This window comes from Podarcis vaucheri, assembly GCF_965113315.1.
Source record: "Podarcis vaucheri genome assembly, chromosome: 1".
Classification (NCBI taxonomy): Eukaryota; Metazoa; Chordata; class Lepidosauria; order Squamata; family Lacertidae; genus Podarcis; species Podarcis vaucheri.
The window spans coordinates 23,196,036-23,223,168 of NC_138759.1; the positions used below are offsets into that span (position 1 = coordinate 23,196,036).

The 27,133-nt window shown below is 45.8% G+C and overlaps 1 protein-coding gene and 1 long non-coding RNA gene across 2 annotated transcripts in view; one reads left to right on the top strand and one right to left on the bottom strand.

The window, feature by feature from the left end:
• The window catches only part of LOC309539044, a 158,029-nt gene extending 131,990 nt beyond the window's left edge, over positions 1-26,039 (bottom strand). The window contains exons 1-2 of the long non-coding RNA XR_014222618.1: positions 25,579-26,039; positions 22,065-22,191 (exon numbers count right to left, since the gene is read on the bottom strand). This is a non-coding gene — a long non-coding RNA (uncharacterized lncRNA). The remainder of the gene's footprint in view (positions 1-22,064; positions 22,192-25,578) is intronic.
• ITPK1 (inositol-tetrakisphosphate 1-kinase) overlaps positions 17,599-27,133 on the top strand; it is a 136,311-nt gene continuing 126,776 nt past the window's right edge. Inside the window, exon 1 of the mRNA XM_082233928.1 lies at positions 17,599-18,466. Coding sequence (XP_082090054.1) covers positions 18,372-18,466 — 95 coding nt within the window. The 5' untranslated portion in view covers positions 17,599-18,371. The remainder of the gene's footprint in view (positions 18,467-27,133) is intronic.

The following is a 27,133-nucleotide window of genomic DNA, read 5'->3' on the forward strand; positions in this document are numbered from 1 at the left end:
GGGCTTAAGTCACTCTCTACCACCCCATCCCATAATGTAGAAGGAAAAGTAGCTTCTGTTTTTGTACAGTACTGAGTAGGAGGGTGGGAGACCATTCGAAAGCTTTCAGTTTTAAATACCTACCGAGTGGTTCACAACAGCACCAAACCGCCAAGTTACGATCAGGCCACAAAGAAAAAATACAAGAGAGAGGCATTACACATACTTCTGCAAATCAAGAAAATTGTTAATAAAAATACAACAACAACAACAACAGTTTGCCTGCTTGCAACAGCATGTGCTGGGCGCCATGAATATATTTTTTTAAAAAAATCCTGATTCACCAAAACTTACTCTTACAATGCAAAAACAGCAAGCAGCACTTGACCCAAAACTCAGCACCTGAACCACATACCAAGCGAGCCCAGCCCAGCTCATATATCACAATTTGAGCAACTGGCTCGAAAAATTACCAACCAAAGGACTGCAACATCACACACAATTTTATTGTTTTATCTTTTGTGTAAAGTGTTTGAGGTGGTTTTAAAAAAAGAACAGAAAATGAAGCTGTGCATTAAATTTTATGAAATACATAAGCAACCAAAACTCCTTGCCAATTTCCCACTGCAGGGGAACCTCCAGCCTAATTGAGCTTACAGACCTCATTATGTCAGCCTAACTACACCTGCAGGCTTCCCCATTTGACTCACAATGCGGCTTAGCCCAGTCACTCCCACCTGTCTGTCAACTGCTGTCAGGTGGCATGGCAATAGAAAAAGGTGCCAAATTCGAAAAGTGCTGACGGCAAGCAGCAAAGGAAGAGGTAGAGTGTGCTCTTGGGTCTTCCATTGCAGCCACAGGCTTAAATTTGAATTGTCTGATCTCGTGTGATGCCCCACCACCCGCCCAAGGAGAGTGGGCCAGTTCTGAATCTGGCCCTCTTGACTGGATCTAGTTCCTTGCCCCTGCTTTCCCCCCCCCCCCCACTACATAAGAAAAGCATTACTTCTTATTGTTATAGGTTTGTGGGCGCTTAATGCCTGGGTTTAGTAAACGTTAGGATTTAATTAGAGCTTGTATTTTAAAACGGGATGCCGGACCTGTGTGTTTTAAGATGTGTATTAGACTGCTTTTAAACCCTCTGAAATTAGCATGTGTTAAGGGCTAATTAGGCCAAGCTGCTGCTAATTAACTCAGTCTAATTACCTTGGAGGGACGCGGGTGGCGCTGTAGGTTAAACCACAGAGCCTAGGACTTGCAGATCAGAAGGTCAGAGGTTTGAATCCCCGCGACGGGGTGAGCTCCCATTGCTCAGTCCCTGCTCCTGCCAACCTAGCAGTTCGAAAGCACGTCAAAGTACAAGTAGATAAATAGGTACCGCTCCAGCAGGAAGGTAAACGGCGTTTCCGTGCGCTGCTCTGGTTCGCCAGAAGCGGCTTAGTCATGCTGGCCACATGACCCTCAAGCTGTACGTCGGCTCCCTCGGCCAATAAAGCAAGATGAGTGCCGCAACCCCAGATTCAGCCACGACTGGACTTAATGGTCAGGGGTCCCTTTACCTTTAATTACCTTGGAGGGGTTAGCCTGTGGGGTAATGAGGTGTTTTGCACAACAATGCATCAAAGGAATTCACTGTAGAAGGAAAAGAGGCGGGGCCCCTTTGACCCCAGAGATAAAGCCAAGAGTTCAGGGACTGCAATTCTGAGTTAAGTAACAGAGTTAGGAAGCAATGGGTTGTGACTCCAGTGGCATAGGAAGGCGGGGGTGCGGGGGGTGCAGGCCGCCCTGGGTGTCATCAGTGAGGGGGGTGGCAAAATGGCCGGCCAGCTGGGAGGTGGGTGCGCCGCTTCCCCGGTGTCAGCGCTTGGCTCTGAGAGCACTGCACACCCGCCTCCCAACACTACCATCCTGAACAGCGGCTGGGAGCCATGGGGAGGGGGGGGCGAAGCCTGACTCCATCCCACTGGATTTGTGGGGCGGGGGCGAACTTGGAAGCGGAAATTTCCACAGGAAAACACAACACACCCAAACAGGTGCCCTGCAGCAGCGAGTGTCTTTCAAAACACAAGCAAAGCAACCGAGCTAAGTGACTTTCGTTTACGTCGCGTCCCCACACTGAGCAGCCTTGAAAGGCTGGGATCTGGGGAGCGGAGTGCCCGAAGGGCGCAACAGCCTCCTCTGAGGGCTGGGGTCGCCCCAGTGGCGGTAGGGGTTGGCTGCGCAATGCCTTTGTTCTCTGCCACTTGCTCTGCCCCCTTGCGCCCAGAGTGCGTTGGAGTCATGTGTGACTCCTGAGAGAGGAGTGAAAGGGAGGGAGGAGTGGGGGCAAAGAGCAAGGAGCAAGGTTTGAGAATACAGTGGTACCTCAGGTTAAGTACTTAATTCATTCTGGAGGTCTGTTCTTAACCTGAAACTGTTCTTAACCTGAAGCACCACTTTAGCTAATGGGGCCTCCTGCTGCTGCTGTGCCACCGGAGCACAATTTCTGTTCTCATCCTGAAGCAAAGTTCTTAACCCGAGGTACTATTTCTGAGTTAGCAGAGTCTGTAACCTGAAGCGTATGTAACTTGAAGCGTATGTAACCTGAGGTACCAATGTAATGCTAGGGTCTGTTTAAGCAGTTGAAGCAGCCAGACCCTCTCAGGCTAAGATTTAGGCTCAGCTTGTAAATATATGTGTAAATAAACCATATAGGATAAAGAAAACTACAGCCTCCACTGGGCCTCATTTGCATCCTTAAATTTCCATGCTTAACAAAAGCAACACCAGAGACAATGCTGGAAAGTAAAGTCCCTAGTATTTCAAAATCTGTTGAGGGGCCCTCACCCCCCCCACACCATAATAACAAAAAGGCCTTCTCCTATGAAACTGAGGTGTCACACGGTCTTTCTGCATGCAACATTATGTGAGAGCTAGAGAAATCTGCTGTGCTCACTGAAAGCCATTCAGGCAGCAAAGGCACCAACCACCTCCCTGAAGGTTTCCCCTCCTGTTCTCCCAGTTCCGCTGAAGCCCACTAGATGGCGCACATTACCTTGACGAGAGCCAAGGTTGGTTAACGAGGCCTAAAGAGCTTGTGGCATCTTTTTAAAAGATTTGTGATACAACCTTAGAGTTGAGGTTTCTGGTCAGGCCTTTTCTCTAAGTTTAGTGGAATAATGTTCCAAATCCAGCATCAAGACATTTTGACACCTGACGCCAACCATAAAACAAACCATATAAAGCGTCCCAGACTCTGCATTCATCATTTGAGGCCCTTTTTTTGTGTGCCTCCTCCACATAACATCTGAAGGGTGATAACATGAGACCATGAAATCTCTGTAGTGACTCCTCATTTGTGGAATGACCCCCTAGGGTGGTTCGCCTGGCGCTTTCGTTATATATATTTTAGGCGCTTGGCAAAAATGTTCCTCTTCAAACTGGCCTTTGGCTGATAAATATGATACAGCCTTTTAAATGTGACTGTGGCACAGGGGTATTGTTTTGCTGTTTTGTTTTACTTATTTCCATTTTTTTATCCTGTGTTTTTATCCTGCATTCTGTTGAAATGTGGATTGTATTGTTTCTTGGCTTGACTAGTTTATGCATATAGATACAGTCGTATCTTGGTTCTCAAATGGAATCCATTCCAGAAGTCCGTTCGACTTCCGAAAACGTTCGGAAACCAAGGCGCAACTTCCGATTTGCGGCAGGAGCTGCCTGCACTCAATCAGAGTCAGACGTTTGGCTTCCGAAAAACGTTCACAAACCGGAACACTCAATTCCAGGTTTGCAGCGTCCAGGAGCCAAAACATTCAAGTCACAAGGCGTTCGAGAACCAAGGTATGGCTGTATTGCCGTTCCACCTAGCTGCAGATGCCTGCTTCAATTTTATTTCAGTGATTGATAAACCAGCATGTGGAGTTAGGGACATGTGGGTGCAATCAGCAACACAGCTGCTTCCCATGCCTCGGGTTTCGCTGATATGGGGAAAAGGCTGAGCCCGACGGAGATGTTGACCCAAGGTGCAGTAAGCTGCGAAAGGGACAAATTCCAAGCTAGGAGTCATTAGAGAAGGAACTGAAAAGTAAAACTGCTGAAATCATAAAGCGGTTATATACAAATCTATGGCGCAACCACACTTGGGACACTGTGTACAGCTCTGGTCGCCTCACCTAGGAAAGGATGCCGCAGAGCTGGAAGAGGTTCAGAAAAGGGCAACTGAAAGGATCAGCGAGTAATTCTCCTAGGAGGAAGGCTGCAGCACTGGGAGCTTCTTAAAAGCAAGTCAGAGGAGACATGGTAGAGATGTGTAAAATTCTGCATGGTGCAGGGAAAGTGGACTGAGAAAGGTTTTTCTCCCTCTAATAATACTCGAAATTGTGGACATTCAATGATGCTGAATGTTGGAAGGTTCAGGAAATAAAGTGCCGTATTTTTCACTCTATAAGACGCACCAGACCACAAGACGCACCTATATTTGTTCACAAGGCCAAAGAGCTATGGAATTTGCTAAAAGAAGAAGTTATGATGGCTTCAAAAGAGGATTTGACAGATTCGTTGAGAATAAGGCTACCAAGGGCTAATAGATTTTAATTTAATTTAATTTATATACCGCCCTATACCCGGATATCTCAGGGCGGTTCACAGAAAGCATCCCAATATATAAAATAAAAACAAAAACTCAATAACACACCCACCCACCCCAAAAAAGAGCCACATTTTAAAAGGGTGTCAATCAGGTCAACAAAAGGCCTGGTTAAAAAGGAAAGAAGAAGAAGAAGAGGAGGAGGAGGAGGAGGAGGAGTTTGGATTTGATATCCTGCTTTATCACTACCCAAAGGAGTCTCAAAGCGGCTAACAATCTCCTTTCCCTTCCTTCCCCACAACAAACATTCTGAGGTGAGTGAGGCTGAGAAACTTCAGAGAAGTGTGACTAGCCCAAGGTCACCCAGCAGCTGCATGTGGAGGAGCGGGGAAGCGAACCCGGTTCACCAGATTACAAGTCTACCGCTCTTTGCCTGCTGCCTGTCAGGAGGAAGAATGTCTCTGAATCGCAGTTGCTGGAAAGCACAGGTGGGCAGAGTGATGTTCTCAGGTCCATGGGCATCTCGTTGGTCACTCTGAGAACAGTGGGCATCCCACACCCTCCAACATTTCTGCAATGAAAGTAGGAATGTCCTATTCTATTCTATTCTATTCTTATTCTTATTCTACCCCACCCATCTGACAGGGTTGCCCCAGCCACTCGGGGTGGCTTCCAACATAGATGAACACATAATAAAACATTAATCAATTTATAAAAAACTATACAGGGCTGCCTACAGGTGTCTTCTAAATGTTGTAAAGTTACTTATCTCCTTGACTCGGGGGTCGCATAACTGATGATGTGTGAAACCTTCGAGCAAGACCTGAGCCCAACAGCACTCTCTCCTTCCACAGTTTTCAGCAACCGAAGACATAAAATTTCTCTGTTAAAAGTGTTGGTTTTTTTAAAAAAGCTGGATGCAGGAAAAGGAATCAGAGAACCTCAAATAGGAAAACTATGCTTCTATGCATCTCCCCCTGCCATACACACCTGCTTTTATTATTGCTGCACATCACAGAAGGATGATATTGTTTATTTCGGATTGTTCCCCTCTGTTTAGTCCTGGCCCCAAACCTCTGATAGTTCTCAGAATTAATCCATAGTCATTAAACTGTACAATCTTCTTTCTGGGGTGGGGTGGGGAAGAGAGATTTTGTTAGATGATTCTCAGGCATTATGCAATAGAAATCAGCCTGTTGCCATCTTAATAGGCCTCTTTTCATGTCCCAAAGTGGAAAATTACACGGAATTTCTTCAGCCACATCCTGGACCCTTACATCATATCAGTTACTCATGCACAGTTAAAGAAACCACAGTTAATCCAATATATTTGCTTTGGTGTTTCTTCTTTGCTTAGAAGGAACTGATCTCTGTTGAATGAAGTCTGAGAGGAAAGCCAGGAACCCGCCATTCTTCTTCCCTCAGCCCTGAGAGCAATTTAGATGTCCAAGATTACCTTTAGTAATGTCCCTGTCCAGTCAGTAGTTCTAATGACTGTGGAAGGCCTGGGCTAAGAAATATGCTTTTAACACAACCGGGGAGTCCAATTTGTTCTGTGAGGCTATTTCCCCTGAATTATTTCCCCCTTGTCAATCAGGTGAACAGGGAACAGGTGCCTGCCGGTAAAGCAGCAGGATTTAACCCCTCTATTCATCAAGTAGTTTCATTCCAGACAGGCCTAAACGAAAGAAGGCTCTGCTGGGTGTGATAGTTTGGGGTTGTGTATATGGCTTTACAGGCTAACAACAAAACTTTAAAGTTAGTTTGGTGGCAACCTAGCAGCCAGTGCAGTTCCCCCTGTGGGAGACCTATGTGCATTAAGTCTTCTAACTTGTTCCTTTTTTCAGAGACTATATTGGCATGCCATTTATTTGATAACATTGTTTTCCTTGTAAGGTTAGTGCAAACAACAGGTTCCAATACAGAGAGCTCCTGATAAACCAGCAGTACAGTTAGGGTGTGTCTAAACTGCCACTCTTTTTTATTTTTCAGTTCAGCTTTATTTTTCAGTTGTCCTGGGGCAACCTCTCCCTGTCTGGCTCCTCTGGGGATTAGGAGGAACAAAACTCACGAGGGGTTAAGGTGAACGCATTTCCTTTCGCTGAAACCATAACTGTACAAAACAGTTCAGCCCCCCAAAGAGCTGAGCCATTTGTTTTAACACATGGACAGCCTCTCTTGAGTCCACAGAGAAAATTAGACAATTCTTGCTTGCAGACTTTGCGGTCAGCCACTCCAAACATTGCTCTAATTCAGCAAGGGGCCACTTCCTTGTTTGCAAACAGCTTGAGTCCCATTGCAGCGGATCAGGCGTAGCTAGTGGCAAGTTTAGGATCTGCAGCCTGAAGGATGTAGCTGCTAGGCAATCCTCATAGCTGCTAGAGGAGAGGAAGAGGTTGTAGAAGGAACTGTGGGTAGATGGGTATCTCTTCCTCATCAAACCTGTACCTGGAACTTATTGTGGACAATGCAGCCGACTGCTGACACAGCTGTGTGTAGCTGGAGGGTGCATTATCCACCTGCCTATAAAAAGCAAGCCTGGATTGAACAACTAGGGCGGTGTCAGCAGTTTCCAGAAAGCCTCCTCTTTGTGCAATGTTTGTGGGAGAGCTGTGAGCTTGTTTGGGGCTCCGAGTTGAGTCCTGGGTGCAAGCTGAATGGGGAGTTGTGTCAGAAGGAGAAGGAGTTGATATTGGTTGATATTTCTTTGTATTCATTAGGACTGGGAAATATCAGCTTTTCAACATCGTGGTGTATCGCCAGCCAAACATTGCGGTTTGGCGATTAACCGCGATGCTGAAGAAACAAGATGCATTGGCCTCTGTCTGCGATACACTGGGTGAGACAGTCCCAGCTGACACCTCTTGAGCTGAAGCAGTTTCACCCAGGCTTGCAGGCTGGGACAATGTGGCTTGTTTGCCCTGCTCAGCTGGGGAGAGGGAAGGTCTTCCCCCACAGCTGAGACAGCCCCTCATGTGGGAGCATCGGGACTCCTTATCTGTTTGCTGTGGGGCGTGGCAACTGTGCTCCCCTCAGCTGAGCAGTTTCACAGAGCCCCCACCCCACCACCGGCTTGTGGGAGCCAGTGCCAGACTAAAGCTAAAGGTAAAGGTACCCCTGACCATTTGGTCCAGTCGTGGACGACTCTGGGGTTGTGGCGTTCATCTCGCTCTATAGGCCAAGGGAGCCGGCGTTTCTCCGCAGACAACTTCCGGGTCATGTGGCCAGCATGACTAAGCCGCTTCTGGCGAACCAGAGCAGCGCACGGAAACGCAGTTTACCTTCCCTACGAAGTAGTACCTACTTATCTACTTGCACTTGACATGCTTTTGAACTGCTAGGTGGGCAGGAGCTGGGACTGAGCAACGGGAGCTCACCCTGTCGCGGGGATTCGAACCGCCAACCTTCCGATCAGCAAGCCCTAGGCTCTGTGGTTTAGACCACAGCACCACCCGTGTCCCAGTGCCAGGCTAGGGGCTCCTTTAATTGCTCAACTGAGGTAAGGGCAACAACTGCACACTCCTCAGTTGAGCAGTTCAAAGATGGAGAGGGAGGAACAAGCTGTATTGGCACCTCACCAATACAGCTTGTTTCTCCCTCCCTTGAAACCACCTCTGCTCCTGAGTCCCTCTGCTAGCAGCGCCCACTAGAGGAAGGAACTGTGTGAAACTGGCATCACAGTCTGCTCCTTCTATCGCCCAGGCCTAGTATTTGTTTAATATTTTTCTGTTTAACTGTTTTTTTCCCTAATATTGGGTGGGTTATTCTAGTTGTCTGTTGTCGCTTTAGTTTTCCATTCACCACTTTTATCCCAGTAAGTGGCAAGTTATAGAAATCTTCCAGATAAATAAAATAAGACATTTAAAACAAATACAGTCATACCTCGGGATGAGCACGTTCGAGTTGCGCTCCGCAGCAACTCGGAAGTAAGGGAGCGTGTTACTTCCGGGTTTCACCACTTGCGCAGACGCTCAAAATGACATCACGTGCATGCGCAGAAGCGCCGAAACGTGACCCGCGCACGCGCAGATTTGTGGACACGGTTTATGTTTGCTTCTAGATGCGAATGGGACTCTGGAACGGATCCCATTCGCATCTAGAGGTACCACTGTAAAACCAGACATATAAGAATGGTTCCCTGTTCCCTTTCCAGCTAACCATACACAGAGCTTTTCTTTCAGCCGGGACTCAGTTCTGACACCTCTCAGGTGGGTGCCATTGGCATTCTAAGAGAGCGAGGGAGGTGTTCAAGGTGAGTTCCAGCACCTCTTTTTCTAGAAAAATAGCACTCACATACACATGAATTTAATTTGTGTTATACAGGGTAACAAGAGCCCAGAAATACAGTAGCAGGCCGAAGAACAAACTCCAGCTCCTTCCTCTAGGATCTCAATTGACTCTTCCCTACCAAGCACCTTCATGGCTGTTACACTGACACAGATCGCTGGTGTCTTTCGCAGATTCAAGTATTTGTTCTATGCAGAATTGCAAGTGTGGTTCCCTTATACAGTGTTTACCTGGTTTCACCTGCACCTCCATATGTTATCTGATGCATTTAAGACAGCTCCATATAAAAGGGTTTGGGGAAAGGGACAGTTAAGTCATCAGACTGAGATTTTTGCTAAAAGGGAATGGATGCAGGGGTCAAAGAGGTTGCATGGCATGTACACAATGGGACTTTGAGACAAGTTCCAGCAATGGAAAGAGAAGAATGGCCAGGAAGGTGGGGCGACTTCTGTCCGGACAAACTGCAAGGAGGTTTGTGTCTCATTAGGTACAAGTTTTCACATGGGAGAGAGAAAATGTCTAGGAAATGGTGTACTGAAAAATGAGAATCGCAGTCACAGGATGCGGTGCAGACATCACCACAATATCAGTAGCAGATCTTGAGGAAAAACTACCTGCCAGACTGGACGCATATGCCTGGACACATGCTGTTGTTGCTTTAGAATCATAGAATCTAGAGTTGGAAGGGACCCAAGAGTCATCTAGTCCAACCCCCTGAAATGCGGGAATCTCAGCTAAAGCATCTATGACAGATGGCTGTCCAGCTTCTGCTTAAAAACCTTCAAGGAAGGAGAGTCCACCGCCTCTCGAGGAAGTCTGTTCCACTGCCAAACAGCTCTGACTGTCATAAAGTTTTTCCAAATATTTAGTCGGAATCTCCTTTCTTGTAACTTGAAGCCATTGCCTTGAGTCCTACCCTCAAGAGCAGGAAAAAACAAGCATGCTCCTTCTTCCATGTGACAGCCCTTAAGATATTTGAAGATGCCTAGCATATCTCCTCTTAGTCTCCTCTTTTCCAGGCTGAACATACGCAGTTCCTTCAACCATTCCTCATATAGGTTTGATTTCCAGACTCTTGGTCATCTTGGTTGTCCTCTTCTGCACATGTTCCAGATTGTTAATATCCTTCTTAAACTGCGGTGCTCAGAACTGGACACAGTATTTCAGTATTCTAACAGTGTGGAGCCAGTGTGGTGTAGTGGTTAAGAGCGGTAGTCACGTAATCTGGGTAACCGGGTTTGCGTCTCCGCTCCTCCACATGCAGCTGCTGGGTGACCTTGGGCCAGTCACACTTCTCTGAAGTCTCTCAGCCCCACTCACCTCACAGAGTGTTTGTTGTGGGGGAGGAAGGGAAAGGAGATTGTTAGCCGCTTTGAGACTCCTGAAGGGGAGTGAAAGGCGGGATATCAAATCCAAACTCTTCTTCTTCTTCTTCTTCTTCTTCTTCTTCTTCTTCTTCTTACTATGAGGCAGTGTGTGGTGTCTGCCTCAAACGGCATAGTCTGCCCGTTGCCTCTTAAGCTAGCTTAGTGTAGTGGACAAGTTGTGGTGTCATCAGCATTGAAGTCAGCTTCTGTACATGCAACAGGGAACAGATGTCTTGTCCTTTGCCTCAGGCAGAAAAATATATTTGGCTGGCCCTGGCCATCAGCGGCAGCAGCCGTACACATTATGAGGTAGGCTGTGTAAGTTCACCAGCTCAGGAGCTGAATTTACTTATTTATTTTTTTCCACAAAATGTATGTACTGTTTGATTGTAACAGAAACCTCTAAAGCTGTTTCCAAAAATAATTAAACAGTGAAATCTTCAGTTAAAAACGACCATTCAAAACCTTAAAGAAAAAAAAAATCAACGATAAGCGAAAAACCAGATTAAAATACTTGTCAACCTTCAGCATAGGCTTGCCTACACATGTTTTTAGCAAGTGCCTTAAAGAGTACAGTGAAGGCACCTGCCGGACGTCAACAGTCGGGTGTACCAGATTGTGGGTGCTGCCCCAGTAACAGATCATTTTATTAAAAATGCTGAACAGGTATTATGAGGCGTCTGCAACAGTGCCAGTTTGGCAGATTAGAACAGTCGAGTGGGCATATATATGTAAGATTTTGTGTGCTGTTAAAAGGCGGTAAATTGTACATAATTTATTGTTATATTTTTAATGTTTTAAAAATATTGCTATATTTATGGGTAAGGGAGATGAAATTTGGATTTTATGCCTCAGGGTATTATTATTATTATTATTATTATTATTATTATTATTATTATTATCAAACCTGACCAGGCCACACTCACGCCTTACATTTAAAGCACCATGCGGTCGCTTTAAACAGCCATGACTTCCCCCAAAGAATTCTGGGAGCAGTGCTTTAAGGGTGCTGAGCAGCGCCGGCTCACCCAGGAGGCAAGGTGCAGCCAACGTTTCAGGCGGCAGGAGGCACAGGGGCAGCAGTTCCCAATGCAGATTTTTATTCCTGCCTTGTTCATGATGTAGATTTTCACTTGCCCCTTCTTCCCTGGCAGGGAGAGGAGCACCATTTTGTGGTTTGCCTCAGGTGCCAAAATGTCTTGAGCCGGCCCTGGTGCTGAGAGTTACAGTGGTACCTCAGGTTAAGAACTTAATTCGTTCTGGAGGTCTGTTCTTAACCTGAAGCACCACTTTAGCTAAATGGGCCTCCTGCTGCCGCTGCGCCGCCGGAGCACGATTTCTGTTCTCATCCTGAGGTAAAGTTCTTAACCTGAAGCACTATCTCTGGGTTAGCGGAGTTCTTAACCCGAGGTAATATTTCTGGGTTAGCAGAGTCTGTAACCTGAAGCGTATGTAACTCGAGGTACCACTGTATTTGGAGAAGCCCTTTCCCCTTTCCAGAGTGGTTTAACAATCAATCTCTCTTCACAGGGAATTCTTGAGAAGTGTAGCTCTGCGAGGGGAACAGGGCGGGTAGCCATGACCATTCAAAGTGTTTTATTAAAGGTAAAGGTAAAGGTACCCCTGCCCGAACGGGCCAGTCTTGACAGACTCTGGGGTTTGTGCGCCCATCTCACATTTATTGGCCGGGGGCCAGCGCTGTCCGGGGACACTTCCGGGTCACGTGGCCAGCGTGACATCGCTGCTCTGGCGAGCCAGAGCCGCACACGGAACGCCGTTTACCTTCCCGCTGGTAAGCGGTACCTATTTATCTACTTGCCCCCGGGGGTGCTTTCGAACTGCTAGGTGGGCAGGCGCTGGGACCGAGCAGCGGGAGCGCACCCCGCCGCGGGGATTCGAACCGCCGACCTTTCGATCGGCAAGCCCTAGGCGTTGAGGCTTTAACCCACAGCGCCACCCGCGTCCCTCGTGTTTTATTATAGTGCTTTATTATAGTGTTTTATTATAGTGCTTTAAAGGTATGGTGTGAATGTGGCCTAAGTTGCATTGATTTCAGTGTGTCTCCTCTCGAGGGGGATTTAGTGGGATGTAGCCTGGCCACCACGTGTTTTATTATAGTGCTTTAAAGGTATGGTGTGAATGTGGCCTAAGTTGCATTGATTTCAGTGTGTCTCCTCTCGAGGGGGATTTAGTGGGATGTAGCCTGGCCACCAAGCACCACCTGTAGAAAAAGCACAATGGCATTTCCACACTCCTGCCTTGGGAAGCTCTGTGTGAACCGCTGCCACTCACGTCCTCGACTTTCCCCTTAATGCAAACAGCACCTCCGGGGCTTCTTCCACATGCATGAGGCTTATCACAATGTTCCATCACTTGCCTCCCGCCAACTTTCCCCATTCGTACCCTTTCATTCCTGGAAGAAATGGAGCCAGAGACTGTCAGTTTAGTACTGCTAGTGAGTCACATCCAGTTTTGTGACTCAGCAGCACCTAACTCAGCATCTTTGGATCTGTTTCCTGCTAGGGCACTGCGGGCCACCGGAAGTGTAATAGCAGGCTGCAGGAGGAAATGAGAGGAGCACATGCTCAGCTATGGAGAAATCTATCCATTTCAATTTCACTCTGTTTCTCCTTCTCCCAGTCTATGTCCGCCACATTCCTGCATCAGTTTGCATATCTTGTTTACAGAAGATCCTCATGAAAATTTGTTAGCATTTTAGCATTCTTTGTACTATGCTGTACATGTTTTTTTGCTAATGTGCACATTTTTTGCAAGCAATGTTCACTAATTTTATGCATGTATGCCAGGGGTGCCTTGAATGATGCTCAGGGCTGCCACAGGCAACACTGGCCTCTGTCCCTCTTTCCTTCCCTCCCTCCTCTGATGCCCTATGCATCTCTGCCTCCAAAAGGCTTGCGTGGCTGTTTGTTGCAGCAGCCCTGGCTACAAGCTCCCCAGGCAAATGGTGCCTCTGGGGCTGGCCAGAGAAGAGGAGAGCTGAGCAAACACTTTACAAGGGAGGGTGTTTGAAAAGGGGTGAGGGGCTGCCAGCTTTGCACGCAAGGGGTGACATAACTGGGCTTCTGAGGCTTCCGGAACACATTTTCCCCCAGGGGAGCTGCAGAAAGAATGTACTTGGTCAAAGGAGCCATGAGACTCAAAAAAGTTGTAAACCTCTGATATATGCTATTCTCACCAATATTTGTATCTACTGTTTGATAGAAAAGGAAATCTCCAAGGCGTTTACATGAATTACGATGAGAAAAATAAATTCAAATTAAAAATAAAGCAAGAACATTCAGAGATTCTTTTTAAATAAAAACAGAATATAGCATTTCCCCTTATTCCTCTTGTTTGTTTATTTATTTATTTATTTAACAAAATCTATATACTGCTTGACTGTATAAAATAAAACAATGAAAATTGTTGATAAAAACCAGGTCAAAAATATGTGTTAAAATATTATTAAAATCAGCAGTAACTAAAATAAGATTAATAAGATCTACGTGTCTGCTTAGGCTTTGATGTATTACAGTATTTTAATATATATTTTTGGAAGCCGTCCAGGGTGGCTGGGGAGGCCCAGCCAGATGGGCGGGGTATAAATAATAAATTATTATTATTATTATTAGGCTTGCCTATCAGAGTGGCTGCGGAAACCCAGCCAGATGGCAGATGGGCAAGGTATGAATAACATAATAAGAATAATATATATATAAAAAAATAAGCAGGCACTGAAAAGAGTACAGTGAAGGCACCTGTCTGATATCAATAGGCAGGGAGTTTCAAAGTGTGGGGTACTGCCACACAAACAGATTGTTTTCTATAAGTGTGGAAGGAGTATTACGTGGCACCTGTAAGTGATCCTGCAAGTTAACTGATCTTAAGCTGTTGAGGGCTTTACATACAAATAGTTACACCTTGGCATTGGCTATAATTTTAAGACTGAATGGGGTAATAAAAGTAACTCTGCACCTGATCAAAGACATTTCACCGCCTTACTTCACATCATGTTTCAGGTGTTGAAAACCTCTCCCCCCACCTTCCCCCATCATTTCATTTATTAATTGCTTCCTACAAGGCATTTACAATATAATAAAATATTGTTACGGTTTGGCGGAGTTAAGCTTGGGTGTGATGATTCTTCCAAATCCTGGATCCAGTAAATGTTAAACTATAAGCCAGGCTAGCTTTCATTAAGAGAACAAAGGATTAAAGGGGCTCGGTGCAATACAAAAAAATGGGCTTGGCCCCCTCCCTCAATGGACAAAGCCAGAGTTTGGAGTAGAATTTTTGGGATGTGATGTGGAGAGAGAATTTTAGAAAGATGAAATTCGCATTCATTGCCCAAATTTGCTTCTGGCCTTGTGGTGTCTGCAAGGAATGTGACCTGAAAAAAGTTACAATACATGACTGATTCGGATGCTACTTTTAAAGGTGTGTGTGTGTGTGTGTCCGTTGCCACACTCCTTCTGCATCTCAGCCCAATCCCCACCACCGCCTTGGAGAAAGAGAAAATTATTTTTTAATTATTATTTTTTATTCAATTTATATACCACGCTTTCTCTAAAGATCCCAGGACAGTGCCCAACATTGAGAACATAATTTACGCAGCATAAGAATAGAACCACAATAATAAAATAATTAAAAAGAAGAACAGGTTCTGCCCCCTACACTGAACAGGTCATAGAATGGCTGAAGACCTGGGTAAAGAGGAATGTTTTCTCCTGGCGCCTACAGACATGTAATGATGGCAGCAGGCGAGCCTCTCTGGGAAGAGCATTCCATTGACGGGGAGCCACCACAGAAAAAGCCCGTTCTCATGTTGCTACCCTCTGAACCTCTCGGGGAGAGGAGAAATAGAGAAGGGCCTCCGATGACAATTGCAGGGCCTAGGGCTGGGGCTAGACACAACAAAGAAGCGTTTAAGTTAAACGTGTTGCTAACTTTGTATGAGAAATTGGGTAAGCAAAACACGGAACTCCACAGCGCCACCTGGTGTCACAGTGTTACAATGCATAAACAACACATATAAAGCGTTTTTTCTTTGCCAATGTAGCTGAGTCCCAGGTCACTTTGTATGGGGAGAGGTGGTCCTTAAGGTATTGAGGTCCTGAGCTGTGTACGGCTTGATAGTTCAGCACCAGCATTTTGAATTGGGCCCGGAAACTGACAGCCAGTGCAATTAGTGAGTAGGAGCAGGTTGCCCTCATTCGACTGCACTCCCCCTCTAGATTAGAAAAGGACAGGCAAGCAGGCAGCAATGGTAAAAGGACTGGTGCCCCCCCCCCAATTGCTGATGTGTAGGCCTTGACACATGCTTGAGGATGCTGATGTCTGGCACTGACTCTGCACTCTACACATGCTTAGAAGCAGCTGATGTCTCAGTGTGGAACTGGTGTGTGTGTGTGCTTGGAGCTCTTAATGAGCCTCCTAAGCATCAAATCCTAGGGGACAAGTTCAATTTGGACCCTAATAATAATAATAATAATAATAATAATAATATGCCATCTATCTGACTGGGTTGCTTCAGACACTCTGAGCGGCTCCCAGCAAAATATTAAAAACACAGTAAAAAAAATCAACCATTAAAAACTTCCCTGAACAGGGCTGCCTTCAGATGTCTTCTAAAAGTCAAATAGTTGTTTATCTGTTTGACATCTGATGGTGATACCTGGGCGTCATGACCTGGGACCCAGGTGGATGTCCTGGCCAGGAAGTATGTCAGAACTCCCAGCACACACACAGCTATGCTCCCATCCTCTGTCACAGATCATGTTTCCGATACACAACTGACCTTAGCCTGCTCTTTCCACAACACTGCATGTCTTTATTTGGCTAAAAAGGACCAGCATTATTTCCATACCTCCTTTGTAGGGTAACAATGGGAGGGCGGGCACCACCACCAAGAAGGCCCTCTGCCAGCTTCCCTGTAGCAGTTCCCTGTAAAATATTTGAGGCCATTCCTTCCCCTCAAGTTGATAGACACTGCCATTCAAATGGTGTGTGTGCGATTATGTGGGGCAGGGCTTACCTGGGATCCCCAATATTTTATTCAAGTTGGCACCCTGCCCCCCAGTTACTCTTTCCAGGAGGCATGGTTTGTCTGTAATTGGTGGGAGTCAATGGTACACATGTATTTTATTAAGAGGAGGCACCTCAAAGAATCATAGAAGGGACCACGAGGGTCATCTTGTCCAAGCTGCTACAATGCAGGAATCTTTTTGCCTACATGGGGCTTGAACCCACGACCCTGGTCATAGCCAGAATTTTTGTTGGAGGGGGAGACTTTTGTTAGGGGGTGCAGTTGCCCCCTGGCTATGCCCATGCCCTGAGATTAAGAGGCTCATGCTCCACACATGGCTTGTCTAAAACTGGGGTGAGTCAATGGTACTTCACGGCCCTCAGGGCGAGTGTGTGTGTATGTAATCTATCTGAACTTGCTTCCTGTCACATGGGCGTAGCGGGGTGGGGGTTGGGGAACAGAGATCCCCCAAATCAAGTAAATAAATGAAAATACTTGATTACTGACCAATTGCGTTGCAAATAACAGACCCTCCAAGTGTTCCTATTTTCCAGGGACAGTCCCCGATTTACAGAAGCCGTCCCAGTTTCTGATTTGATCCCGAAATGTCCCCTTTTCCTTAGGCCGCCCCTATTTTTATAGAAGAAATGTTGGAGGGTATGGAGTTATCTGACCCACAAGCTGTCTGAAGGCAGCCCTGTATAGGGAAGTGTTGTTTTTTTAAAAAATTGTTTAATGTTTTGATATGTTTTGATATATGTTGGACGCTGTCCAGAGTGGCTGGGGCAACCCAGTCAGATGGGTGGGGTATAAATAATAAAATTATGATGATGGCATGGGACGTCCCTATTTTCATCGGAGAAATGTGGGAGGGTATGAGATAACTCGCTTCTGCCCCCCAACATAAAGCCTGCCCCCACCACATAAAATAAATCCTGGCCATGGCCATGTGCTGCCACAGTGGGAGAAGAAGAGCCGCTCTGCACGAGCTCAGAGGCACCCTCGCCACCCCGGGGTGGGGGCAAAGAACACAGGAACCCTCCGCAGAGGCGGCGAGGGGAGGCACCGGGGTCTCTTTTAAAAGTCTGCCCGTGGCGGGCGAGCAGCCCCCGGTGACCTCCGCGGGGGTTTCATCCGAGGAAGCGGTACGCCGCTGTCCGCGCAGCGCCGCCCCCTGCCGGCGCCGTCGATTCCCGGGCCCCGTTTCCTTCCTTCTCCTTCCCCCTTTGGCTCCGGCGACGTCGATCCGAAGCGAGGCGAGCTGGTTTCCCCTTGCGGAGGCCGGCCGCGTCCCCGGGCTCTCCGGCCCCGCTGAGCCCCCGCTTGAGGGCGTGTCCTCCCGGCGCCCCCCAACCTTTCGCTGTTGGCCGGGGGCGGCGAGAGGAGGAGACCGGCGTCGCGGGAGGAAGTGGAAGCGGCGGCGAATAGCGGGCAGGCGGAGAAGGCTTTGCAAGCACCAAGGAGGCTCCGGAGACTCGCCCGCTTCGCCCGGGTCTTTCCCGTCCAGGCTCCGGGTTCCCGCCGCCTCGGGCCATCGCGGCTCCTGGGAGGCGGGAGGCGGCGGCAAGCAAGCAGCAGCTAGCCTCCGCCTCCGCCTCGGCGCCTGCTCCATTATAAAACGGGCAGGGGAGGAAGGAGAAGCCGGAGAGGCTCTTCCCGTCGCCTCGGAGCCTTCCGGGATTCGCCTCGCCGCCGAGGGGCCTGCAGAAAAGGGTTGCACCCAACTTGCTGCTTGCTGCTGCTGCTGGAGGATCTGAGCCCTGCAAGAAGCCCTTTGGCGGGGCGAAGTTTCCGGATGGCTGCTGAGAGATTTCCCTCCCTGCCCATCCCCGCCTCCCTCTCCAGGGGTCCTGCTGCTTAAAAGGAGCGAAATCCCAAATAGATGTGAAGCAGGAAGCTTAGAGACCTGCCCTTCCCCTCCCCCTCCAGAGTGCCCAGGCACCCGAGAAAGACTGAATGGGTGTCCTGTAGAGACAGACACGCGCGTGCATATATAGAGATATATGCAGATTTCTAAGTGTGTGCCTGCATCTTTTTCCTTTTTCCATACGGGGTGCCTTTCCCGACGCGCGCGCACCCTCCTGCTCCTCCTCTTCTTCTTTTTTTCAAAAGAATAACTTGCTCCAGGGTGCAAGTGGAAGGGAAGATGCAGACGTTTCTGAAAGGGAAAAGGGTTGGCTATTGGCTGAGCGAGAAGAAAATCAAGAAGCTGAATTTCCAGGCGTTCGCAGAGCTTTGCAGGTAAGGAGCGAGGATCGGCGGTTTATTATGCTGTGTGTGTGTGTTTGTGACAAAAGAACCATCCTTTCCCTTTTCTCTGGGACTCTTCTTTAACTTGGCACTTGAGCATCCCTCCCTTCTCCCGAGGATGTTGATGTGACGGGTCTCTTGCTCCTTAATCGCCATCGTCTGGTGAGCAAATTGAAGGAGCAGTTGCACAGTGCATCTTGGCTTAGAACCTCGGTAATTGCCAGTTGGGAAATCCAGCCTTACAAATCATAACAACACCCTGATCAAGGTGGAAAAAAAAAAAGGAAAAGTGCCCAAAGCCATGATGATGTGAAAAGCTTATAATTTGCTTGGCTTCCTCTCCACCCCCACCACCCCTCTCCTGATTCACCAAAAACAGATGGGGTATAATGTGCGGCTTTGGGGGATTATGTAGACATGTGCAAGTTTCCTGAATAACATATTGAGGAAAGTTGCAGCCACGCTTGTTGTTGCTTGCGAATTTCCTGCGGCGTAAATGCTCTCGTAGGTACACTGGTCCACCGCGGCACTGGAATAGGCAAAAATGACAGAATGTTGGTAAGCTCTCTAATGGAGCGAGCCACATACATCTGAATAACTAATACACTGCCTCACTCAGTTTTGCCTTCCTACACCAAGCATCTTTTTGCAATGACAGCCTCCTTTGGAAAGTGCAGCCGTGGGAAGGGTTCTCTCCCAAGCCAAGATGGGCCTAAACGTTGCAAGAGCCTTTTTGCAGAAACCTAAAGAATGTGAAAGGCACTTCAGGGTCTCTCTTCGCTTCGCTGTTTGGGAGTTCGATTAAACCTCCATTTGCATGCTCCTGTTCAAAGACTTCTAGGACTTATTAATGGAGAAAGCAAGACAGACTCTTGCTTTGGGTTGAGAACCAAAATGGTAACATAATGGTTCGTGCTACTAAGAACTGAAGAAATGAATGAGCCAATTGTCTTGGTGTATAACACAAGGTTGAGTTATATAGTGGTCTCGCTGAAGACAGTGGGGGGTTTCATACGGCTATTTGGGAGACTTCTTGAATGGTTAAACACAATTTTTTTTTTTTTTGCCAGCTGTAAGAAGTTGTTTTTCAAAGGTGGCCGTTTTCCATGACTTCTGTTATGTGTGGCTGCAGCTCTGTTCAGCCACTGTTCTGTGCTGCTTATTACCCTTGTCTTGACCTGAATTCCCCAAATCAAATATTCCAGATAATATTTTAAGTTAAAAACAAGCGAGAACAATCAAGTCTTTATTCATAAACACCCAGACAACAGTCTGACCGTGTTGCTAATCCAAGGGTACTTTCTTTGCTCCTTTAACAAAAAAGAAAGAAAAAGGGAGAGACTTCATCTGTTTGACTATACTGTCTAAGCAGTATCTCCAAGTCTTTTTGTCTCAAAATGCAATGCATGAACTTCCTCAGTGCTTTCTGCAAGGCTCTAGTAAAATTCTGGGGGTAGTTGGCGTTTTTCCCCCTCCTGCTGCATCACAAGTTTATGGAGGGGAAGATATTCAATTAGATGTGAGCATCTGGGAACCTGAGCAGATCCTAGCTGTGTGAGCAGAGTGCCCTATGAGGGTATGCTGAAGGAATTTGATGTCCTCCCAAGTCGAAGGAAAGCCTTTTGGGTTACTTACGCAACTCGACGTGTCCTAGAACATAGAAATACTTGACTTGTGCTGAATGAGACCATTGGTCCGGCTAGTTTGGTACTGTCTATGCTAGCCTGCACCAACCCAGTGTTCTGCATGTTTTGGATTGCAACCCTTGTCAGCCCCAACCAGAATGGGCAGTGTCAAGGATGTTTGCGATTTGTAGTTTAAGACAGCCGGAGGACACCAGATTGGGAAGGCTGTGGGCTCTCCAGGATTTCAGACTTTCCTTTCCTTTTTCATTTGTTTTAAGTGTGAACATTTAATGATGTGGACTTAAAAACACCGGAAGCTGCCTTATATCAAGGCAGACTCTTGGTCCACCTAGTATCTGGTTCTTTCATCTCTTTGAGGCTGGTGCTTGTAATAGTGCTTATCCTTTTTAGCAAGTGCAACACAAGACAAGTTTGAATAGTATAGACAGTATATATCCAGCCCCATTGGCCTGTCGCGATGGCGAGCAGACTGGGGAAAAGTCGCCCCTTTCCGGATATAGCAAGGCCCGTGGGTCTGGCTACTTTGCAAGGAGTGCTGCAAACTCCCATGATGTGCTTAGCCCCCGTAACATGGGAAAGCGATTAAACCCCGGTTGCATCTAATAAGCAGTAGCAAGGGGCAGGCATGACAAGGGGAGGCAGTGGTAGAGTGGAATTTTAGAATTTATACTCAAAGTAACAGGAATCCTGCACTTAATAAGATAGGCAGGGTGTGTATATTTTGTTACTGAGAAAATAATTTACTAGTTCAGACATTGCTGGAGCACCCCTGCACCCCGGCTGCTAGTTAATGGTAGATTTGATGCAAAGTTGCATTGTGGCCACCTGAATTCTTCCACGATTCCCATCTGTTTTTTAGGAGATAGCAAACCTCCTCTAGCCCCATCCCCTTGCTGAATATATTATGAGTTGAGTTTGACCATTTATTATAATTTGTCCAGTATGTTTCTATGTCCTGTATCAAAGCATACAATCTCCTCAAGGCGTAGGTAGGGTTTTCTCCAGTCTCTGAGCAGTTCTCATGTAACTTACATTGAGAGTGATTGCATGAGCCCCTTATTTTGCTCAGCTGAGATGTCACAGTCCCTTATTTCCAAACTATGGTTTGGTGATCAGGGAACAGCACACTGTGGGTTCTTGGGCACCCTTTTATGAATGATTTCCCTCCTATCTCTTCCATCGTTTACTGTAACAGTAGCTTAGTGTTACATATATATTGTGGCTTAATATGGCTTGATTTAACCAGGATTGCCCCCAACCATGGTTTGGAGATCCATGTCAAAACCTTGGTTCCAAATCATGGTTTGAAAGCCCAGTCTAATGCCAATCAACACAGTTCTTTTAGGGTCATGAGTACAGTATGTAACTAGCTATAATGGCTGTGCTCTGTCTCCACCTTCAGAGACAGCCATGTTTCTTACTACAAGTTGACCAATGCACTCAACACCTGCATCTTCAGCATGATTCCTGATTCCATTGCATCTTACTTCCCCAAAGCTGATGAGTACTCCTTCTTATGGTCCCTTATTCCCTATTACTTCTGTCACCACCAGCTCCTCTTCCCAGGCTGCTTTTGGGTTCCAGCTTGTTATGAAGGAGAAGCAGGGCAGGTTAATAATAATAATAATAATAATAATAATAATAATAATAATAATAATAATAATAATAATTTATACCCTGCCCATCTGGCTGGGTTTCCCGAGCCACTCTGAGCTGGCTTCCAACACAATATTAAAATACAGTAAAGCATCAAACATTAAAGGCTTCCCTAAAACAGGGCTGCCTTCAGATGTCATCTAAAAGTCTGGTAGTTGTTGTTCTCTTTGACATCTGGTGGGAGGGCGTTCCACAGGGAGGGCGCCACTACCGAGAAGGCCCTCTGCCTGGTTCCCTGTAACTTGGCTTCTTGCAGTGAGGTGACCATCAGGCCCTCGGCACTGGACCTCAGTGTCCAGGCAGAACGATGGGGGTGGAGACACTCCTTCATTGGGTTGTGAAGGAACTATCGATCTGCATCTGCAGAGCATTTTCAGGTGAGATGTCACAAGTGCTTTTGAGCCTTGCTCGTTTCTGTAAACACATGCAATAGAAAATCTAAGAAAGGTATGTTAGCATTGGATGTATACCTCTTGACCTGGTTGAAGACCCAGCCTGAAATTCCTACCGAAGTCACGAAATTCTCAAGAACAAGCAGGCCGCTTTGTCAGTCTCTTTATCTCTTTAAGTAGGGAAGATCGGAGATAAGAACTGTAAAGTCAAGTTCTTCATACCAGGAAGTGTTATGTAAGTAAAACATTACTGACAACTCTGGTGTTTCCCCCGCTAGCACCTGAAAATTTAGGGACAGAGAGAGAGCTCGACATGGAAATACGATAGCAGCCTCACTAGCTTAAACATACCGTGGAAAAGTTACCCGAGAAGGCTCTTTAAAAAATAATAATGGAGGCAGTTTTGATACAGAGTTGGGGAAACTATTAAATGAGGTCGTATGAACCTCTTTGATTACTACTCTACTCTTTGCAAATCTTTGCAGAACTATAACATGCACATATCTACACTGATTTTTTATTTATTACAAATGTGTTTTGGTAGATAATCTCTGCAAAACTGCAGCATAGCCAACTGTTGCATTCCCAAGTGCAAGCTCGCAGTGTCTTTGACATGCACAAATCATGACTTGTCGTCATGGCAATCAATCTGGATGAACTGGATGAGAGGAGAAATCAGGGGGATTGGGGGAACAGCCAACCATATGGAGGATGATCGTGTGTTTTGGCCCTCTTCTCGCAGAAAAGGGGGAACAGACAGTAGGAATATTTTTTGCAGCCTGTCAATTGCAGCTTCCGGTTCTGATTTGATAGAATCGTAGAGTTGGAAGGGATCCTGGGGGTCATCTAATCCAACCTCCTTGCAATTCAGGAATCCTGCCTACAGCTGTCTCTGGTTGGGCTTGAACCAGCAGTCTTCTGGTAAACAGCCATATGCACTGACTGATTGCTCCATGAGGATGATGGCTGTACTTTTGGAGTGTTGTTATGTTTTGTTTTATAGAGAGATTCAGTTTTCTTTTGTCAATTGTGCATAAGGAACCGAAGTTAGACTTCTGTCCCCGTCCCGTCCCGTCCCCCCCCCCCGCCAAAAGCATCTGTATCCCACTCTTCAGCTGGAAAAGTCCCACCATGGCTTTTTAATAGGCTAGCCTCTATTTTTATTTATTTCTTTGCCAAGCTTTTTTAGAGAATTGATCTGATTCAGTGTTGGTCATTTGTTCTGTATATTATTGATTACCCAATAGAGATTCATCGGGCACCATTTGTTTTAACTTTTAAACCTTTGCTAAAAACCTTTCTATGCTGCCAGGTTTATGCAGACAATTAAGAGAGCATCTTCTGTAAAAAAAAATTGGCTGATGATTTTTTGATATTTTGTATGTGGCTTTTATTGTATGTTTGCATGGTTATAAACATGTTTGATTTTTTTTAATGATGTTGCAACATACAAGTCTTCTTTATAAATAAACATTATAAGTTTAAGATTTTAAAGTTCTATGATTTCACTGTATACCACCTTGATGTTGCATTTTATAAATAAATAAAAATAACTAGTAATTAAACATTGATTGGAATCTTGTATATGATATAAACTGGATTAGAAATTATTGCACATTGTGTGCCGAGCACTAGGGACAAGATGCCAAGCATTAGAAATTAGACTAATTACAATCTGCAGCATTAATCAGTGTTTTTATAGCTATGAAGTACCGTATTTTTCGCTCTATAACACGCACCCGACCATAACACGCACATAGTTTTTAGAGGAGGAAAATCCGTAGGCATGCCACCCGTAGGCATTTCCTCCATAACACGCACAGACATTTCCTCTAACTTTCTAGGAGGAAAAAAGTGAGTGTTATGGTGCAAAAAATACGGTATATTGCATATCCTCCCAGGAATTCTCATTAACTTTCCCTTTCCATCCTGAACTTGCAAAGACTAGATAGTTGGTTTTTTTTCTCTGTCAGGTGCTTTTGATTCCAAAGTAAAAATTAAGCCCATTTAAGAACAGCGGCTCTTGTTCCCTAGGATGCTTTTTAATACTCGAGTATGAGCTGTAGTTTGGATTAATGTATTTGCCTTAACCAGGTTTTAAGAACTGTGAGGTTTCTTGTGCTAGCTGTTAATTTGATTTTTGCAAGTTTTATATTAAAAGGTAGGGATGAAATGGTGCTACTAAATGTTTTGGTATGCTGATGCGCTAAGATTTGTTGATAATGCGGGCATCATAATACTAAGAGTTTAATGCTTGGTGTTAGTGCCTCCTGAACTCAAATTATCTGGAAGGGAGAGCCAGTAGTTAGAGAATTGGAAATGGATTTTGGAGAGTTGGGTTCCAGGCTGAGTGGTTAGCATGGAATTGTCATGCTTTGCTCACGTTTTACAGGGCAACCGTGTGACAACACCATCACCCTGTCATTATTCTCATCTCATCTGTGGTTCGTTGTTTTTCCCCACACTGCAGAAAGTTAGGACTTTTTTTTCCAGAAAAATGGAAGAGCATTACAAATGTATCTCATTTTATCATACACCGCCATGTGAGGGCTGTGCAGCCTATAAATATTTTTGGGGGGGATCCAATGAAGTAGTTCCGCTATCCCAACGACTTTTGGCTGTGCGAGCGAAACTTTCCCTTCCTCTCTTCTCCCCGCACCCCCCATCTATTCTGGGTCCTCCCCCCAAACTCTTGGGAACAGATTTAGGGAGGGCATGAGGAGAGGGAGAAGAAGTTATGTTGTGCAAGCAGAAACTCCTGTGCTAGCAGAAGCACTTTGTTAAACACTGCCCCTTTCAAAATAATGTTATTTTTTAAAAAATAATATCCTTTCTAATCGCCAGCCCTTAAACATATTACTGAAGTCTTTTATCTGCTGTATACAGAACAGCTCTATGCTTATGCAACAATTACATTTGCCACTGGTATGCTAGTGTTATATTAGTGTTTCCAGAAGTAAACAAGGAGAATATAAATAACAGACACTTAAATATGCAAATCTCTCTGAAACTTCATTTTTTGAGTTTAGTGCAGCCTGCCCTAAGTTTGCTTTAAGAAATCAGTGAAAACCGTCTTTTATTGGCTTCATGTAATCTGTTGATTCGGTCCCTGCTCCTGCCAACCTAGCAGTTCAAAAGCACGTCAAAGTACAAGTAGATAAATAGGTACCACTCTGGCGGGAAGGTAAACGGCGTTTCCGTGTGCTGCTCTGGTTCGCCAGAAGCAGCTTAGTCATGCTGGCCACATGACCTGGAAGCTGTACGCCAGCTCCCTTGGCCAATAAAGCAAGATGAGTGCCGCAACCCCAGAGTCGGCCACGACTGGACCTAATGTTCAGGGGTCCCTTTTACCTTTAATCTGTTGATTGTATACAATTTTGAAATCGTTAGCTTTTCACCTCAGCCTTACCAGTGTGACTTCAGATGTGAGCTATTCTGAAATCAGTTTCTATCTCTTAGCCCAGTGATCTTCAACTCTGGGTGCACAGATGTTTTTGGACTACAACGCCCATCATTCCTTGCCAGCTTGGCCAGTGGCCAGGGATGATGGGAGTTGTAGTCCAACAAAACGTCTGGAGACCCAAGGTTGAAGAATGCTGCCTTAGCCTAATCTACTTCACAGGGCTGTTATGAGGATAAAGTATCATGCCACCTTTAGTTCCTTGTGTATAATTTTTTTAATTTTATTTTTTCAAAGGCACTGTGGTGGCTGTTCTTAACACGATCGCCTCCCCAAAATGGTTGGGACTTGTGTATTGTCTGCTAGGGAATTAATGTTGGATGTGTATTGGTACCATGTAGTTAGTTAGTGATTAGTTATGCTGAGTCTAAGGGGGGGGGGGACCGCAGAATACCTGTGGAGGCAATACTCTGTCCCAAACATTTCAAAGACGTAACTTTTGATTTATTTATTTTTTAAAAAAGAGGGGTGTAAGGGGGAATCATTTTGAGGAAGAGCGCTGCAATATACTATACTCCGCATGGATTGATTTCCCTCTGTATGGAGTTCTTTTGAATTGTGACAAAGCAAGATCTCTGCAGCAGAGATGATGACCCTTTGAAACCTATTACATTACAGTCTAATTTGGGAGCTGAGGTACAATAGGTTTAACACGGGGACAGCTCTTTCCTCCCCTCTCTAAGGAAAGCTTTCAAATGGGTAGGCCGAAGCCTTTCAACATTTGCTTCACAAGAGCGCTCCCCCCCCCCCGCAGTTTCCAACAGCTGATATTCAGAAGCATTGCTTCGTCTGACTATGAGGCAGTGCATTGCCATCACGGCTTAGCAGCATGTTGATGGGAGGGAGGGCGGGACACCAGCCGTTAGGGCTGGGGGGTATCAGGTTTTCAGCATGGTGATATATTGCCAGCTAAACATCGTGATATACTGATACAGCACGATGTCTGAAATAAGGATGGAACTACGGTAGAGGCATTGACTGGCTTCACGGTTTTCCCTGCATTGTGATTTTTGCATAGAACCCCCCCCCCCAATAATTCACGATATATTGCCAGATCAAAAATTATGAAACCGATATCAAGATATGGACTTCAAACCCGCTTTAGATGACATATCACCCTGCCTTAAGGCACACTATGACTCGTGATGATGATGATGATGATGATAATAATAATAATAATAATAATAATAATTTATTATGTATACCCCACCTATCTGGCTGGGTTTCCCCAGCTACTCTGGGCGGCTCCCACCAGAATATTAAAAATGTGATAAAACACCAGACATTAAAAACTTCCCTAAACAGGACCGCCTTCAGATGTCTTCTAAAAGTCAGATAGTTGTTTATTTCCTTGACATCTGATATATTGCCAGGACAAAAATTATGAAATCGATATCACAATAAGGATTTCAAACAGGTTTTGGATAGTATATTGATATATTGCCCAGCCCTACCAGTAAAATGGCTGGAATTGCCACTGCCGCGGGAATAAGTGGAGCATGCG